Source organism: Populus euphratica, unplaced genomic scaffold (assembly GCF_000495115.2).
Source record: "Populus euphratica unplaced genomic scaffold, PopEup_1.0 scaffold63.1, whole genome shotgun sequence".
Classification (NCBI taxonomy): Eukaryota; Viridiplantae; Streptophyta; class Magnoliopsida; order Malpighiales; family Salicaceae; genus Populus; species Populus euphratica.
This window is the reverse complement of record NW_011499942.1, coordinates 786,422-804,669: the sequence shown is the minus strand read 5'-3', so window position 1 is coordinate 804,669 and position 18,248 is coordinate 786,422. Positions and strand designations below refer to the sequence as shown.

Sequence of the window (18,248 nt, the reverse complement as noted above, 5' to 3'; positions counted from 1 at the left end):
AGTTTTTAATTTATACTTGATATTTTTTATGTCAAACAAAATATGTCAAAAGAGTTTATATGTTTGATTTTTTTGTTGATAAAACCTATCTTTTTTTCTAAGCAACTGTTATGCATTTTAATGAATATGAAATATATTACTATTTTTGTTTAAACCCAATAGAAACAAAGTATGCAGAAATAATTATAATTAACAATTAATACATCCACAATTACGATAACATAATTAAATTACCAAACAATTTATTATATATAAATAGTAAAACGATCAAAATTATTTCACTTCCATAATATAGGGGCAGACGTCTGATTAATTTGTGTGCTTTTAATTTTCTTATTTCATCTGTATTTTATACCATATCATGATTTCTCAAATACACCTCTCGAGCTGCATGCAAAATTACAGGCCGTAGATTCGTTTGCATATAAAAAATATTTTATATGGTTTATACTAAAATTTTAAACCTTATGTTCTAGGAAAAAACCATTTAATTAATGGGCTCACTAGTCACTTTGTTGACTCAGCCAAGCTGAGTCCTATTTAATTTGGGTCTATCTAGAAATATAGTTAATATTATTTTTTAAATATATTTTTAAATTTTTTTAAATAAAAACATTAAAACAATTTAAAAAAATAATTTGAATTTTTTTAAAAAAAATTCATTAAAAATAGATTGAATAGCAGCCCCAAACCCGCTTATAATACTTTCATTATATATATATATATATAAAAGTTGTTATTATTATCATCTAGTATCTAAAACTGTATACGGTAATATAGAAAATTGAAGGCTTTATGGCATCTTAACATGCCTTAAATTGGTTTTGTACATGCAGCAGTAATGTCTTCGCTTACTCATGAAGCTATTGGCCTGCATGCACCCCAAAAAAATAAAATAATTGAAATGAGAATCTCTCTTTAGCCTGCAAAAGTTGATGTCTTTAGCTTACTCCATAAGTGAACCAAATTTAAAGCAAGGAATCCCTTCTTTTTTCTTTTCTTTTTCTTTATGGGCGAATCATATTCCTTGAGTGGGATATAGGGACAATCATATAGCTCGAGTTTCATCCTTGGAAGTGGCAGAGAGTGTTCTTCATTTAATTAATTGTTGTCTTCTTTTCAGCTCCTTTCGTTTTTCTCCCCTAATCACCATTTTCAAAAAAAAAAAAAAAAAACTTGAGAGATCACAATTATAGTAACACTACATACATTAAGGATTATATTTGTGGCTGCAATCGATTGATAGAGAGGTTGTGGGTGTCTAAGTGATCGTGAATCTTCCGTTCGTTCACGTCTCTACTACAAGGTGTGTATTTCCACTAATTCTTGTGTTATTTGTTAGTGTCTTTATATTATATTATTATGTGAAATATTTGTTCAATTTAATCCGCATTTTCTCCTACCAGACTCACTCAATTTCTGTATGCAAGTTTTTATCGAAGTCTATCTCATTGTTAAATACCCATTATTAAAAAGATTATGGTGTTTTAATTTATTAGTCAATTAGAAAACTAATTAGTTTTAAGATCTGCTTAATAATACATGTATAAAATAATTAAATTAAGACTTTAATCTTGATATCTAACATTTTGAACTTTTACCTTAAATTTGATATGGATGTAAAATCTACAAATTCACAAGACTAAAATTTAAAGTAGGGTAGTGGTCTAAATAATATTACTCTTGTAAAAGTTAATCTCCAATTCAATTTTCAACCTCATCTTTCTATTATAGTGAAAATAAAAATGAAGAACATTCTAACTAACTATAATGTTTGGATTTAATAGTGCATGGCTAGCTTTCACCACCATAATTTGGTTTTTTTTTTTTACTGTTATTCTATCACTTATGGTTTTTTTATTGGAAAGCCCAAAAATCCCCGAACTTCACAGTAATAACAGACCTTCCCATTACTTAATAATTGAGGAAATTAGAGTCATTTTAATCAAATCGTCTTCAATAGATAAAGCTATTATGTAATTATTTGCTAGGCTAAGCGTATTTGTACATTAAGAGAAATATCCCCTTTTAGCCAACACTAGATAATTTCTTACACGACGCTGCGAGTTGAATTAATTTTTTTTTTAAATATCTAAATGTACTTAACATGTTTTCTAGCTAGTAAAAAAAAAACATCTAGGGGTTAAGCAAAGTGATTTAAAGTAAGTTTTAGAAAAATACGATGTGGTTAGCTTAATTTAAATATGTGTTTAGTAAAAATTATGGTTGAAGTTTATATATAATAAAAAACATGTATAAAATATTTGATGGATGTGTGGTTGCTTTTTAAAATGTTTTTTATTTGAAAATATATTAAAATAATATTTTTTTTTATTTTTTAAAAATTATTTTTAATATCAGCACATTAAAAAAATTTGAAAACAAAAAACATAGTAATTTGAAGAAAATAAAAAATAAAAAAAATTTAAATTTTTTTTAAAAACACTTTTAAAATAAAAAAACAAAGGTTTTATGAAAGTTAGTTACAAAAGCATGTAAAGAGCCGTTTGGCTAAGCGTCTGTGACTACGGTTATTATGTGATAGTGGTAACATAGTGTTTGATTATGAAATCATCCGTGATTTTTATGCGTGGACCCTATCATTATCTACGTTGAAAATGTTGTTTTGTTCAAGCAAAAATTACATGCTTCTCTCGTCACGTTCCTGCCTCTCTGCTGCTTCATGTGCTCATCATGTTAATTAATTAGCATGAACACTGTAGCCAGCTCCATTGTTTTGGCCGAATTGGTTCTAGTTCAAAACTTAAAATATATTAAAACGGGTTCGATTCAGTAAAATAAAAAATAATTTTTTTAATTGTATTTTATTTAAAAAACTAATGTTTAACATCATTCAATAACACTATATAAATTAGATAAAGATCGCTTGATGACATAACATTTACAGAATTTGATCGTAATCCCAATTTTATTCCTAATTATATTTTACCTGATGTTATTGCGCGTTTAAAAAATCAAAAAAATTATAGTCCTTGTTGAGTGTATTTCATATATGATGGAATTGTAGATAGTTTAATGAAATAATAAAAAATATTTTATACAAAGTATTATTTAAATTAAAAACCATCAATATTAATCTATATTTTTTAAAATTATTTTATAACCTCAATTTTAAAAGCATGTACTTAACCAAACACATTAAATCACTTTTTGTTCAACCTCAATTTCAACCATAGTTTTAACCAAATATACATAAATACCAAATCAACCTCAAATAAAAGTATTTTTTATAAAATAACTTTTTTCAAACCACAACCATAACAACTACCACAATACCAAACACACTCCTGTTTCACAAAAATTGTGTTTCAAACTCAATTTTTCAAAATATTCAATTAATAAAAGAACAAAAAAAACCCAAGTTAACTTAGCTAACATGTAAAACTTACAACTTGAGTTATTAAACCATGATAATCTCATATAGAAAAATAAATGAATATGAAATCCAATTCTCAATCAACTTATCATTGAAGGATGAAAATAAAAAAAATCAACTAAAAAAAACAAAAACAACTCGAGTCAACGTAGATTAACTTACCAAACCCGGGTAATGAGACTAGAAGAAGTAAATTGAAATAAATTATGAAGTCTAATATCTATTAAACCTAACATTGAATTATGAAATTGAGAAAAAAAGTTCAATTTTTTTTTTAAAAAGACTTGAGGATTAAATTAAAAAAGGCCAAAGCATTTTACCCAAGACCTTTTAGTATATGCATGTTAATTATTCAATTGTATGGTTAGTCTATGAGCTATGAGAAATAAAAGTCTTATAAATTCCTTAGTTAATGCAAAATAGAGTGTAGTATTTTTTAACAATATATGAAATATTATACAAGAATCTTGATCGTGAAATAAATATTAATTCAAATATTTTAATGAATTATTCTAGAACACAATAATTTATCTCTTTATCTCTTTATTTGTCTATCTATTTGTGTATTTATTTATCTACAAATACAGATAGAATAATTGTTTATTACGTCTTGTTTAGTTTACTTATATCCGGTATATCAAACACACTTATAGGCTGAAGTTATTTTACTCAAGTTGCAACTTATTATTATTATTATTATTATTATTATTATTATTATTATTATAAATTTTATGTTTGATTTGAAAGGTTAATTTCTTTTTGCTATAAATATGTTTTATATATGTTGATATTTGTTTTGCTCATCCATTCACGAAGCCTAAAGCCTTGCATGTTAATATAAGAAGAAGAAAAAAATGAAAGTAGATCAAATTTGAAATACAGAATCCTTTTTAATTTGAATATTTTTGGCTTTGGCCTTCGTGGTCAAATCAAATTTGAAGTAAGGAATCTATTTTAGCTTTCATATGCTAGATGCTAGCTCGGGTTTGACCCTTGCAAGTGGGACAGAGGGTCCTTGACTCAATTAATTATTTACTCTTTTTGAAGACTTTTCTTTTTATTCTATAAAAATAAAATTTTTATAGAGACCATAAATATATTTATATACATAATTCATTAGATTAATTCTATTTATATCATCTGTACAGGTGCTTAACTGATCATCACGAATTTCTCATTCGTTTATCTCTTTAGTATCAAGTAAGTTCTTTTACAAATTCTTCTTTTATTTGTTTATTAATATTTTTATGATACGCACACTGCCTTAATTTATATGTCATGAAATTGCATTTTTCATAGAAAATGCCACTTTAACTCACAAGTCTTTGTGATGCTAATATAAATACATCTACACTATAATGTTTTAAGCTCATTTAGGTTTTGAGTAAAGATTACTTAAAGAATAACTTTTTCTTTTAGTATTTGGTAACTTTTTTTTTCTAACAAATCACTAATTGTTAAATTATAAAAAAGAACAAGAAACAAAATCAAATGACCAAATTAGAAATATTATAAACCCTTTCAGGATTGAAGAATTGCAAAACCTTGAGGGTCGACTCTTTTCTAACTTTGTATTAACTCTTTAATAAATATTATTATTAGAGTTATGAGTAACATCATTGTGAAAACCTAATTTTAACTATGTCAAAATATTGTGTTATTTGTTATTGTCTTTATATTATATTATTATATGTTCATACATGTTTGCAAGTATGATCCATGAAGAAAGAAAGTTATTAAAAAGATTATGGAGTTTTAATTTACTAGTCAATTAGAAAAATAATTAGTTTTAAAATCTTTTTAATAATACATATATAAAATTAAATTAAGACTTTAATATAACTAACATTTTGAACTTTTACCTTAAATTTGATACGGATTTAAAAGCTACAAATTCACAAGAATAAAATTTCTGTGTTTGGTGGATTAAAGTAGGGTAATGGTCTAAATAATAGTACTCTTGTAAAAGTTGGATTTATTAGTGCATAGCTAGCTTTAACCACCGTAATTTGATCTTGACACCATCGTTTCTTTTTCTTCTTTATTATATCACTAATGGTTTTTTTTTTTATTGGAAAGCCCAAAAATCCACGAACTTCATAGCAAGAACAGACCTTCCCATTACTTAATAACTGATGAAATTAGAGTCATTTAATCAAATCATTTTCAATAGATAACGCTATAATGTAATTATTTGCTAGGCTAAGCGTATTTGTATATTCATAGTTCCAGTTAAATTCGAAATACCATAAATCTACAAGGATATGTATGATGTTAAGAGAAATATTCCCTTTAGCCAACCTTAAGATAATTTTCTGCGCTACATTATGAGTTGAATTAATTTTTTTTTAAGTAAAAAAAATATTTAGATATATTTAACATGTTTTCTAGCAGGAAAAAACTATGGGAGTTAGAGTGATTTAGTCGACTTTATATATCTAAAGACAATAAAAACGAGGGGTAAAATAATAGTTTGACTATAAAAAATAATGAAGATATTTTAAAAAAAAATATTAAGACAACAACATATTAAATTGACTTGAATTTACTCGAATCAACTCAATAATAACCCTATAGAAGACAAATAAGAAAAAATATTAACCTAAATTTCTAGTCAATTCAACATTATAGGATGAAATTGAAAAAAAAAATAAAAAAAAGACATAAAATACCAATGATCTGAGTCAACCCGATTTAATCGACCAAATTCATGTCTCGAGTCATGAGGCCAGGATAACCTCAAATAAAGAAAAATAAAATAAATAATCAAGTCTGATTCTCAATCAATCCAATATTGAAAGTTGAAATTAAAAAAAAATCAATTGAGAAGGATAAAAAAAACCCTAAGGCAATTGGGCTAACCTGCGCTAGAATCATGAGATCACGATAAATTCATAAAAAAATTATAAAGCTTAATTTTCAATCAACCTAATATTGAAGAAATGAATTGAAAAAAAAATTAAAAAAACTCACGACTCAAGTCATGAAATCATAATAATCCCATAAAAAAATAAATGAATATTAAGCCTAATTCCCAATCAACTAATATTGAAAGATGAAGCTTAGAAGAAAAAAATCAACTAAAAAAGGATAAAAAAATAACTTAAATCAACTTACACTAACCTACCAAACTCAAATAATGAGACTAGAATAACTCAATAAAAAGTAAATTGAAACAAATTATGAAATTCAATACCCATTAAGTCCAACAATGAAGGATGAAATTAAAAAACAAAATTTTGAACTAAGAAAATATTTGAGGATTAAATTGAAAAAGATAAAAAAATCTCACTATTTATTGCTATAGTGAAATGCCAAAACCACTTATTATATGTTAATTATTCGGTTGTATGGTTAGTCTATGAGAAATAAATTTTTTATAAATTCCCTAATTAATGCAATATAGAGTGTAGACTTAATATTTAATAATATATAAAATATTACACAAGAATTCTGACCATGAAATAAAAATTAATCCAAACATTTTTAATGAATTATTCTAAAACACAATAATCTCTCTCTCTCTCTGCCTCCCTCTCCTTGTCTATCTCTCTATTTATGTACAAATCTATCTCTCTATTTATTATGTCTTGTTTAGTGTACTTCTATCCAGGATGAAGTTATTCTACTCAAGTTGTAAATTATTATTATTATTATTATTATTATTATTATTATTATTATTATTATTATCAGTTTCATGTTTGATTTGAAAGGTTAATTTCTTTTTGCTATAAATATGTTTTATATATGTTGATATTTTTTTTTTGCTGATCCATTCATCAAGCCTTTAGCCTTATATGTTAATATAAGAAAACAAAATATGAAAGTAGATCAAATTTGAAATACAGGATCCCTTTTAGTTTGAATATTTTTAGCTTAAAGTATGGAATTTCTTTTAGCTTTTATGGATATATCATAAGGATAGTCATACACAAGTTCCTATTAGATGCTAGCTCTAGTTTGATCCTTGTATTAGCTTTTCTTTTTATTCTATACAAAAAACTTTCTTTCTTTGAGAGAGAATTTCATATAATATAATTCAAGTGAAAGATTTAATTTCAACTATAAACATGTATGGTTAAATAGGTATTTAGAGTTACAAACATTAGATTAAAGTCATATATTCAAATTTATGAATTAATATCATATTTCAAGTTTTAGGAGATAAATCTCTTAATTTATAAATAATTACATGGTAAAAAGCAAAAAATAACTAAAACAATATTATTCCTGATGAGACCCTGATAGACCTAAAAATAAAAATTAAGATGTATACATAAATAATGTAGTAACAAATAATAACAAAGATAGGTAATAATCTCCATGAAATTTCTTTTGATATATAAAATTAGGCATAAACCTCTTTTACAACATACATTTTTCATCTATTATCAATATCCATCAAATATTTTTAATAAAATATTTTTTTAAATTATCTTATCAAAATGAATATTTCAACTCCTTGAATCTTGTTTAAGTCTATAAATAGATTTTTCCTGCTTGCATACTTTTATAGGAAAATATTTAGATTCAAAACCTTTAGGTAGTGTAATATGCATATCTTTATGAATATTCCTACACAAGAATGCATTTTTGACATCTATTTGCTAGAATTCATAATATTAGCATGTAACTATAGCAAGAAGGTTTCATGAAAGTCAATTCTTGTCTATTCTTGTAACCGTTAATGACTAATCTGGCTTTATACATTTATACATTGCCATTAATATTAATCTATTTCTTAAAGATCCACTTACATCCAATGAATCTTACCCCTTCAAGTTAATCAACCAAGTTATAATTAATCCATTTAGAATTTTATATCCTTGAGTCATTTCATGAAATCAATATTAGATATTGTTTTCGTGTAATTTGTAGGCTTATTAAACTTATCATTTTTAGCTTCTATGAAAAATTCATATTTCATTGGTGTATGACATCTCTCATTAGATCTATGGAATTATTGTGTTTCTTGATTTTTAAGCTGAGCATCTAGTGTTATATATTCAAGCTTGGGTTTTAATTGGATGTCAGTTTATGGTTCTTGAATTTCTTTTAATTCTATTATCCTCTCATTACTCCTTTCAAGAATAAATTCTCTCTACATTTCTTTTACAAGTCAATTCAGTGTGTGTTTTTTATTAAATAAACACCTACTTTAAATATATTAATTGCATGAATAAAGTTAGTGGCATATATAACCACTTGACTAGAAAAGAAATAAAGTTATAGTTGTTAGGCATACACACTAGTATAAACTTCATGTTATTTTCTAAGTACTACAAGCATATATTCATGACTAAATATTTGAGCTCCATTATGAATATTAGGCTTTACTTATAATCCTAAAAACAATAAGATTACATAAGTTTTTTTATCAATTTAATAATTTATTTATTTATATTTGACGATAAAGTATAATAGGTTTAGGAGATTTACTTGAGTTTGCTTGGTTTTTCCCTCCTTTTTAAGCTTATGGTTTTTAGTTTCATCATTCAATATTTATTTAAATGAATATTGGGCTCTAGTTTTTTTTTCTTTCTATTAGATTTCTCATTGATTTTGAAAATCATATGAGTTATCTTACTCTTCAACATTAGGTTGTTTGATAATTAAACTTCATAGTTTTATTCAATTTGTTTTTGATGAGGTTGTCCAATATCACAACCAGGTCATGGATTTTGTATGCTGACTCGATGGAATCGAGTGGGGTTTTTTTCAAAACTTTTTTGAGATTATATTTTGTCTTCAATTCATCCTTTAATGTTTTGTTTACCAGAAATTGAGCTTTGAATGTTTTCACGTTCTTATTTAAAATTTTCTTCATTATCAAATAAGATCTTTCAAAATTTGATTTTTTTTTATTTATTTTGTATTTTAACATTTGATTGATACTTTAATCTTATACTTATACCTATAATAATGAGATTAATAGGTTAACCTAGTTTAACTCGGGTTGTTTTTTCATTGTTTTTTTAGCTTCGCCATTTGATGTTAGGTTATTTGATAATTCAGTTTCATAATTTTGTTTAATTTATTTTCAACGGGGTTACCCCGATGTCATGACCAAGTCGCATATTTTGCATTCTAATATGGATGGGCTTAATTTAATTTTTTTTTACCTTTTTTTAGTGTCATTTTTTCTTTAATTGTTTTATAGTCGTGGTAGTTGTCATTTGTGTTTTCAATTAGCCAATATTATTAAACATAATTGAGTCAATGATCCAAGTCTCAACTCTTTTTGTTTTTTTTTTTTTATGAATGCTTGCATTGCCTTAACATCCTTTTTTTATGTTGAAAAAAATTTGGGTCTACCCACAATATAGCGCGAGCCACCTATGTAGTGTTACACTTTTCATAGATGAAACTCATCGTTCTTGGTATCAATAAGTTTTATTATATGAAAGAAGTTTAATAGTGGTAGTTTCTTTCTATAAACATGCCTGAAAAATATATTGAGTTCCATTTAGATTTTCTTATTTGGTTTATTTTTATTTTTTGAATGATTTTGGGATTTTGTTTTTGGTACATAGAGGTTTTTATGGTGTTTTCAGATGCAAATAGGTTGAAAAGTAGATTCTTAGGCTTGACTTTTTGACTTTTTTTTATCCATTTCCATTAAATGTTTCTATTAAATTAGTTCTTTTTTGAAAAAGTTTTTTAAATAGTGATTGATTTTTTTTATGTTTTTAGTTGCATGATATTTCAAAGAAATTAGTTTGATTTGTCCTTAACAAGATTAAAATAAAAAGAACAATCAATATAAAATATTTGTATGTGTATCTATATTTTATTTCTACTATGAAGATTAACTTCATGTTTTAATATTAAATTAGTGATTATAGCAACTCCTTTTGATTTATTAGTTCATATATATTTTTAATTTTTTTGTAAAATATAAATAGTATCTTTTCATATCTCAATTAAAAAAAAATGTAAAGTAATGAACTTCATAATTTATTTTGGTGTGTTTTTCATAAAATTATTATGGTCTTAATAAAATGTCTCAGTAATGGGTTAAGGCTTGATTTTTTTAGCATTTATTTTTTAATCATATCATTAAATATAAATAATTTTTTTAAAATAATATTAAACCTAGTGAAGTTCATGATTCAGATAACAAGTTTGATGGGTTAATCTATATTGACATAGGTTGATCCAATGTGTTGTTATCTCAATATTTTAAAATGAAAGTTTCATCTTGAAATGTTTTTTTAAGTTAAACCATATTTTTACTGGCCTTCTAAATTGTTTTTAGACAAACCAAGTCTATTATGTTATATTGATACAACTCCTAGATAATTTAATTTAAAGTTCAAGCTAGATAAAAAGTCAAATCAAGATATTTCAAGTTAGCATGTTAGATATTCCTAGACATAGATGTATGAACTAGATATAAAAAAAAGAAAGGATAGATATTCCCATTACTTAATAATCGAGGGAATGAGTGTTTAAAATTAAGATAATAAAATTGAAACCAAATCAGCTTCATTAGATAAAGTTGTTGTGTAAATAAGTGTGACTTATACTCATGGCATAGATTTAGATAAAGTCATTACAGATTTTAGTTGCCTAAGATTGATCCTTTGTTGAGTTCGTTCCATTAATTATGTCATCAAATTGCATTTTTTTTTATGGGAATTGCTGCTCGAACTCGTAAGTTAGAATCCATGTAAACTATCTTTTCTTTTTACTGGTTTTGAGAAAGAAAAAAAAGGTATTTCTATCTTTCATATGGAAAAGCACAGAGATCTAAGAACTATTGTGTAAATAATTGTTAGGGTAAGTGTGAATTTTAACACATGGCATGGATAGCTATTGATGAGGGGACAAAGGGATTACAATGATCTATGAACTATTGTGTAAATAATTGTTATGTTAGGACAAGGAATTAAATGTTTATCGTTCTACTTATACCTTGCCTTGTTGCTCTTGAAGTGGCCTCCATACAGAGCTAAAGGCCTTCTCCTTTAGTTCCTCTCGCTATATTTTATTATTGAGCAGTCAGTACCGGTGCTTTCCGCATATATTTTCACAAATTAAGGTAATAAACTTACTATTCTCATTCTCTCATTGCCTATTTTACTTGTAATGACTCTCTCTCACAGTCAGCATCGTCATTTCTCTAATTTTTCAGACTGGTGAAAAATGGATATCGAAAGTGTTGGTGGATCCATTGTATCTAAGATATTAGAACTCTTGGTGGAACCAGCAATCAAGCAGTTCCGTTACATGTTCTGTTTCAACAATTTTGTTCAAGAATTCGATGAACAAATGAAGAACCTGGCTTTGGCATTTTATCGTCTGCAAGATGCTGTCGACGTTGCTCAACGGAATGCTGAAGAAATTGAGATTGATGTCAACACATGGCTGGAAAATGCAAAAAACGAAATTGAAGGTGTGAATCGTTTGCAAAATGAAAAAGGAAAAATTGGCAAATGCTTTACTTGGTGTCCAAATTGGATGAGACAATTCAAGATAAGCAAGGCACTGGCAAAGAAGACGGAGACTTTGAGAAAACTTGAAGAAAATAGCAGAAAGTTTCCAAAAGTGTCCCACAAAGCACCTCTTCAAGAGATAAAATTTCTTCCATCAAAGGAATTCACACTCTCAGGATCGTCAAAAGAAGCTTTCAAACAGATTATGAAAGCCCTCAAAGATGACAAGGTGAATATGATCGGACTGTACGGCATGGGAGGGGGGGGTAAAACCACCCTGGTGAAAGAAGTAGGCAGGAGAGCCAAAGAGTTGCACCTTTTTGATGAAGTTTTGATAGCTACGGTGTCCCAGAATCCAAATGCCACAGGCATCCAGGATCAAATGGCAGATAGTTTAGATCTGAAATTTGACAAGAAGAGTAAAGAAGGGAGAGCAAAAGAACTATGGCAGAGACTGCAGGGAAAGAAGATGCTTATAGTCCTGGATGATGTTTGGAAAGTTATTGACTTCCAAGAGATAGGGATCCCATTTGGTGATGATCACAGGGGTTGTAAAATTCTTCTAACAACACGTCTTGAAGACATGTGTTCTTATATGAGGTGCAAGGAAAAAGTTTTTTTAGGTCTCTTTTCTGAAGAGGAAGCATGGGCTTTATTCAGAATCAATGCAGATTTACGTGACGAGGACTCTACCTTGAACACGGTGGCAAAGAAGGTTGCGAGAGAATGTAATGGATTGCCTGTAGCCCTTGTGACAGTGGGAAGGGCTCTAAGAGATAAATCTGTTGTTGAGTGGGAAGTAGCGTCTGAAGAGCTCAAAAACTCTCAATTTCGGCATTTGGAACAAATTGACGGACAAAACAATGCATATGCATGTCTTAAGTTGAGCTATGATTATTTGACGTCCGATGAGACCAAGTCATGTTTCTTGCTATGCTGTTTATTTCCAGAAGATTACAACATTCCAATTGAGGACTTGACGAGATACGCAGTTGGCTATGGGTTACATAAAGATGCGGAGTCCATTGAAGATGCAAGGAAACGAGTTTATGTGGAAATCGAAAACCTCAAAGCTTGTTGTATGCTGTTAGGAACTGAAACTGAAGAATATGTGAAAATGCATGACTTGGTTCGTGATGTTGCTATTCGGATAGCATCATCAGAAAAATACGGATTCATGGTAAAGGCTGGCATTGGGTTGCTGGAGTGGCCAACGAGCAATAAAAGCTTTGAAGGTTGTAAAGTAATCTCGTTAATGGGCAATAAACTCACAGAACTTCCTGAAGAATTGGTGTGTCCACAGCTCAAAGTTCTATTGTTAGGACTGGATGATGGTTTGAATGTTCCAGAGAGGTTTTTTGAAGGGATGAAAAAAATTGAAGTTTTGTCTCTAAAGGGAGGGTGTTTGTCATTGCAATCACTTGAACACTCAACGAACCTTCAATCGTTGCTGTTGATCGACTGTCAATGCAAGGACCTCACTTGGTTGAGAAAGCTGCAAAGAGTTAAGATTCTTGTTTTCAGGTGGTGCCACTTCATTGAAGAATTGCCTGATGAAATTGGGGAGCTCAAGGAGTTAAGGTTGTTGGATGTGACAGGTTGTGGATTGCTAAGAAGGATTCCTGTGAATTTGATAGGAAGGTTGAAGAAGTTAGAAGAACTGTTGATCGGGGATGGGAGCTTCAAGGGATGGGATGTTGTTGGATGTGACAGCACAGAAGGAGTGAATGCAAGCCTAACATCGCTGTCTCATTTAGCTGTATTATCATTGAAGATACCGAAGGTTGAATGCATTCCCAGAGATTTTGTTTTACCCAGGTTGCTCAAATATGATATAATGTTAGGGGATGGGCATTCAGAACTCGATAAAGAATACCCAACCTCGACAAGATTATATTTGGATGATATAAGCGCCACATCCTTAAATGCAAAGACATTTGAGCAGTTGTTTCCTACTGTGTCTCAAATTAGTTTTTGGAGAGTGGAGGGTTTAGAAAATATAGTATTGTCCTCTTATCAGATGACCTCCCCTGGCCATGGGTCGCCAAAGGACTTCTTACAAAGATTAGAACATGTCAAAGTGCATGAATGTGGGGATATTCGCACTCTGTTTCCAGCAAAATGGCGGCAAGCTTTGAAAAATCTAAGGAGTGTGGAAATTGATATGTGCAAATCATTGAAAGACGTATTTGAATTGGGTGGGGCTGATGAAGGAATTAACGAGGAGAAGGAGCTGCGGCTGCTGTCATCTTTAACAAAGTTACAGCTGTCCTATTTACCTGAGCTCAAATGTATATGGAAGGGGCCCACTAGACATGTCAGCCTCCAAAGTCTTAATCAATTACAGTTGTCGTTTCTTGACAAACTGACATTTATCTTCACACCGTCCCTGGCTCAGAGTCTTATTCATCTGGAAAGACTACATATAGAACATTGCAGTGGATTGAAGCGTCTTATCAGAGAAAAGGATGACGAAAGGGAAATAATTCCAGAGTCTCTTGGCTTCCCAAAATTAAAAACTCTCTCTATAAGAGGCTGTCGTTATCTGGAACATATCTTCCCTGTCTCCATGTCTCCAAGTCTTCAGAACCTGGAAGAGATGGAGATTGATTTTGCTGACAATTTAAAGCAAGTATTTTACAGTGGAGAAGGAGATGACATCATCGTCAAGTCTAAAATTAAAGATGGCATCATCGACTTCCCTCAGCTAAGAAAATTGTCTCTTTCAAAGTGCAGCTTGTTTGGTCCAAAGGATTTTGCTGCCCAATTGCCTTCTTTGCAATGTCTAAGCATCTCTGGCCACAAAGAATGGGATAATTTGTTGGCACAGCTTCGAGTACGTCCTCTATATTTCTCCTTTTTTTTTTCTCTAATTTAAATTGTCAACTTCAATACTATGTTTAATTTGCTGATAAGTTCTTTAACCATCCACTGAATTTCTAAAGTAATTGATAAGTTCTTTGCCCATCCACTGAATTTAATTGATGATTTAAATTGGCTTAGGAAGTTAGACATCAATTACTGTAATGTAATTTCTTATTTCTTCCTTCAGATTTCTAAAACTAAAGTAATGGATAAATGGTTGCAAATCCACTGAATTTAAAAGGAGTGAAATTGAGGCTCTTCCGCCAATTAATGAAAAATATTTAAAAGGAGTGAATATTGAGTATTTTATTTCAGTGCTGCAACTTATGACAGAGTTGAAAAAAGTAAAAAAATTGGTTTTTTAATCCAATTTTCTAAACAATTAGAGTAAAAAATTAAAAATTGGAACTTTCTTTTTAAATACAATATCTTCTCATTCAAAGAACTTCAAAAGCACCAAATTTGTATTGAATTCAAAAAAAAAATATTTTTAATTTTTTTTACACTTTGTTTTCACTTTTTTTATGAAAAAAATAATTTAAATGATACATAATCAAGCATTTTTATTAAAACATTTTACTAATATGTAAAATTCAAATTATTTTCTTTCATATTTTTATTTTTGGAAAATTTCATAATTGTTTTTTGAATTATAAATCGAATATAAAAAATTAATTTTTTTGAGTTAATGTATAATTTTTCATGATTGCTTTTAATTTAACTAATATAAAATAATAGTTTGTATTCAGATTATCATAAATATGAAAAAATATGATTTTATATTCCCATGACCCGTTGCCTTGTCTATCTATATCTTCTTGTTGATAAGTATTTCGGTATTGGGGATAATTGGTTCATCTATTTAACAAAATTATATAATAGTTTCAAAGTCCACAAAAATTACTAGGAATTATATCTAACAAATTGGTACCCTTGTTTTCTTTTGATGCAGGGGTTTACAAGTTTGGAAACATTGAAGTTGTCCTCCCTGCTTGTGCCTGACTTGGGGAGTATATGGAAGGGTCTCGTGCCATGTAATTTGACTACTTTGGAGGTGAAAAGGTGTAAGAGACTGACACATGTATTCACAGGCAGCATGATTGCTAGTCTAATTCAACTGAAAATTCTAGAGATATCAAATTGTGAGGAATTGGAGCAAATTATTGCCAAGGATAATAATGATGAAAAGCATCAGATATTTTCAGAAAGTGATCTCCAATCTGCATGCTTTCCTAATTTGTGTCGACTTCAGATCACAGGATGCAACAAGTTGAAGAGTCTCTTCCCGATAGCCATGGCTTCAGGTCTCAAAAAGCTCCAAATACTTACAGTAAGAGAATCCTCTCAATTATTGGGAGTATTTGGGAAGGATGATCATGTTTCACCTGTCAATGCTGAGAAAGAGACGGTGCTCACTGATCTGGTGTGGCTGATTCTAGAAAAATTACCAAGCATTGCCTACTTTAGTCATGGATGTTGTGATTTCTTATTCCCTCGTTTGGAGATGTTGGGGGTGCGTCAATGTCCAAAGCTGTCCACAAGATTTGCTACTACATCAAATGGTTCAATGAGTGCTCAATCAAAGGTGTTGTATATTTGACATGATTTCTTGCCTTTCTTTCAGTGTTTTTATTTCTTGTTTCCCTCAATAATAAGACTTACAAGTTAGAATGTGTATGCCATGCTTGAATTGGTTTTGCAGTTATCTCAAGTAGCTGAGGGTTCCAGCACTGGTTGCTCCGTGCCAACCAGCACTGCTATAAGGTGGACCCGAGATAGTGGGTGGGAATTGAAAGAGGTAGAGGATGGAGTCAGATGATTAGTTTGGCATTGGAATTTAAAAAACATGCTAGTAATTAATTCTTTCAGGTAAAATGGCTGCAACTATTTATCTTCTATCCTTCTTTAAATGGTTGAATTAAATCAACAAATACGAGATGCCTGGATGATCTTTGTTCTTGATGTTTGCATTAGGTTGGTTGGTTACCTATGTGATGTGATCAACTCGACATTGGTGGGAAGTAATTCCAGCTGTTTCATTAGCTACAACAATTTGTCTTATTTCATGTGTTTGTTGTGTGAACTTCCAGAAATAAGGGTAATGTTATGTGTTTAGTAATTTATTGTGCGAACCTCCAAAAATATTCAATTTAATATTTTTAATAATACAAATGAAAATAAACAGCAAATTTAATTTATAAATGTAACTATCTCAAAACAATGTTGAGAAGGAAGAAAGATTAGTAGAATAAAAATAAAATTAATAGACTTTTAAAAAGAAAAGAGTTTTTAATGTTAAAAATAATTATTTTTTTATTTAATAGACCCAATTTTGTATTTTTTTTTTAAAGATAACTCTATTTTAATTCTGATTCTTTAGCAACACAGTTTTTCATTCACCATAACACGCACATATATTTTTTTAAAATAGTAACATGGAAGAGGCCCATTAGATATGCTGAACTTGTGGTGTCTTGACGAACTGACATTTAACTTCACACCGTCCCTGGCTCAGGGTCTTATTCATCTGGAAACACTACAGATAGAACATTGTGGTGGATTGAAGCGTCTTATCAGAGTCTCTTGGATTTCCAGGATTAAAAAATCTCTATACAATTAAATTTGCTGGAACATGTCTTCCCTGTCTCCGTGTCTCCAAGTCTTCTGAACCTGGAACAGATAACGATTAAATTTGCTGACAATTTAAAGCAAATATTTTACAGTGGAGAAGGAGATGCCCTCACCAGAGATGGCATCATCAACTTCCCTCGGCTAACAAAATTGATTCTTTCAAATTGCAGCTTTTTTTGGCCCAAAGAATTTTGCAGCCCAATTGCCTCCTTTGCAAGTGTTAACCATTAAAGGCCTCGAAGAATAGGGTAATTTGTTACCCCAACTACAAGTTGATTTTTTAGCCAAATTCAATACATTGTGATAATTTCTTATTTCTTCCTTCAGATTTCTAAAACTAAAGTAATGGATAAATCCTTTAGCCATCCACTGAATTTAAAAGGAGTGAAATTGAGGCCTTTCCGCCAATTAATAAAAAATGGTTTTTTTATCAGATTTTCTAAACAATTAGAGTCAAAATTGAAACTTTCTTTTTAAATACAATATTTTCACATTAAAAGAACTTCAAAAGCAACAAATTTTTATTGAGTTTGAAAGACATATATCGTCATTTTCTTCGACAAATATATTTTTGTCTCTTATGTATTTGTTTATTAACTTAAAATACTAATTAAACAGTCTAACTTTTTAATTTGATTTATGATTAAAAAAACATTTTATTATCACAACATAGAATAAAAGTTTAAAAAAACACACACACAGGACTACACAACACATGAGCTGATTAAATGACAACAATCCCATTAACAAATTTGTGCTCCAAGTGACAAAATAAAAATAAACTCAGCAAACAAGATCAGTCCTAATTAATTTTGACACAAGTATGTTGTCAAGCATTGAACCTTTCCAAATTGCTTTTTTTTTTCTATTTTTTTTCAAGTATTTTGTCCCCATTTTTATTTACTTTTGGCATTACA

General features: G+C 29.1%; 1 protein-coding gene and 1 long non-coding RNA gene across 3 annotated transcripts in view; both read left to right on the top strand.

Moving 5' to 3' along the window:
- Positions 1 to 1,007: 1,007 nt before the first annotated feature.
- LOC105137152 (uncharacterized) overlaps positions 1,008 to 18,248 on the top strand; it is a 36,233-nt gene continuing 18,992 nt past the window's right edge. The window contains exon 1 of the long non-coding RNA XR_844499.1: positions 1,008 to 1,228. This is a non-coding gene — a long non-coding RNA (uncharacterized LOC105137152). The remainder of the gene's footprint in view (positions 1,229 to 18,248) is intronic.
- On the top strand, positions 11,336 to 16,832 carry LOC105137149 (probable disease resistance protein At4g27220). 2 transcript variants are annotated; one of them, XM_011042780.1, is made up of 5 exons: positions 11,336 to 11,441; positions 11,535 to 14,671; positions 15,653 to 16,285; positions 16,403 to 16,514; positions 16,645 to 16,832. In XM_011042780.1, exons 2-5 carry the CDS (start codon positions 11,546 to 11,548, stop codon positions 16,647 to 16,649), a joined length of 3,876 nt encoding a protein of 1,291 aa, XP_011041082.1. In that variant the 5' UTR covers positions 11,336 to 11,441; positions 11,535 to 11,545; the 3' UTR covers positions 16,650 to 16,832. The 2 variants fall into 2 exon arrangements, with proteins under 2 accessions (XP_011041082.1, XP_011041081.1); XM_011042779.1 differs by having other exon boundaries at positions 16,403 to 16,569; positions 16,675 to 16,832.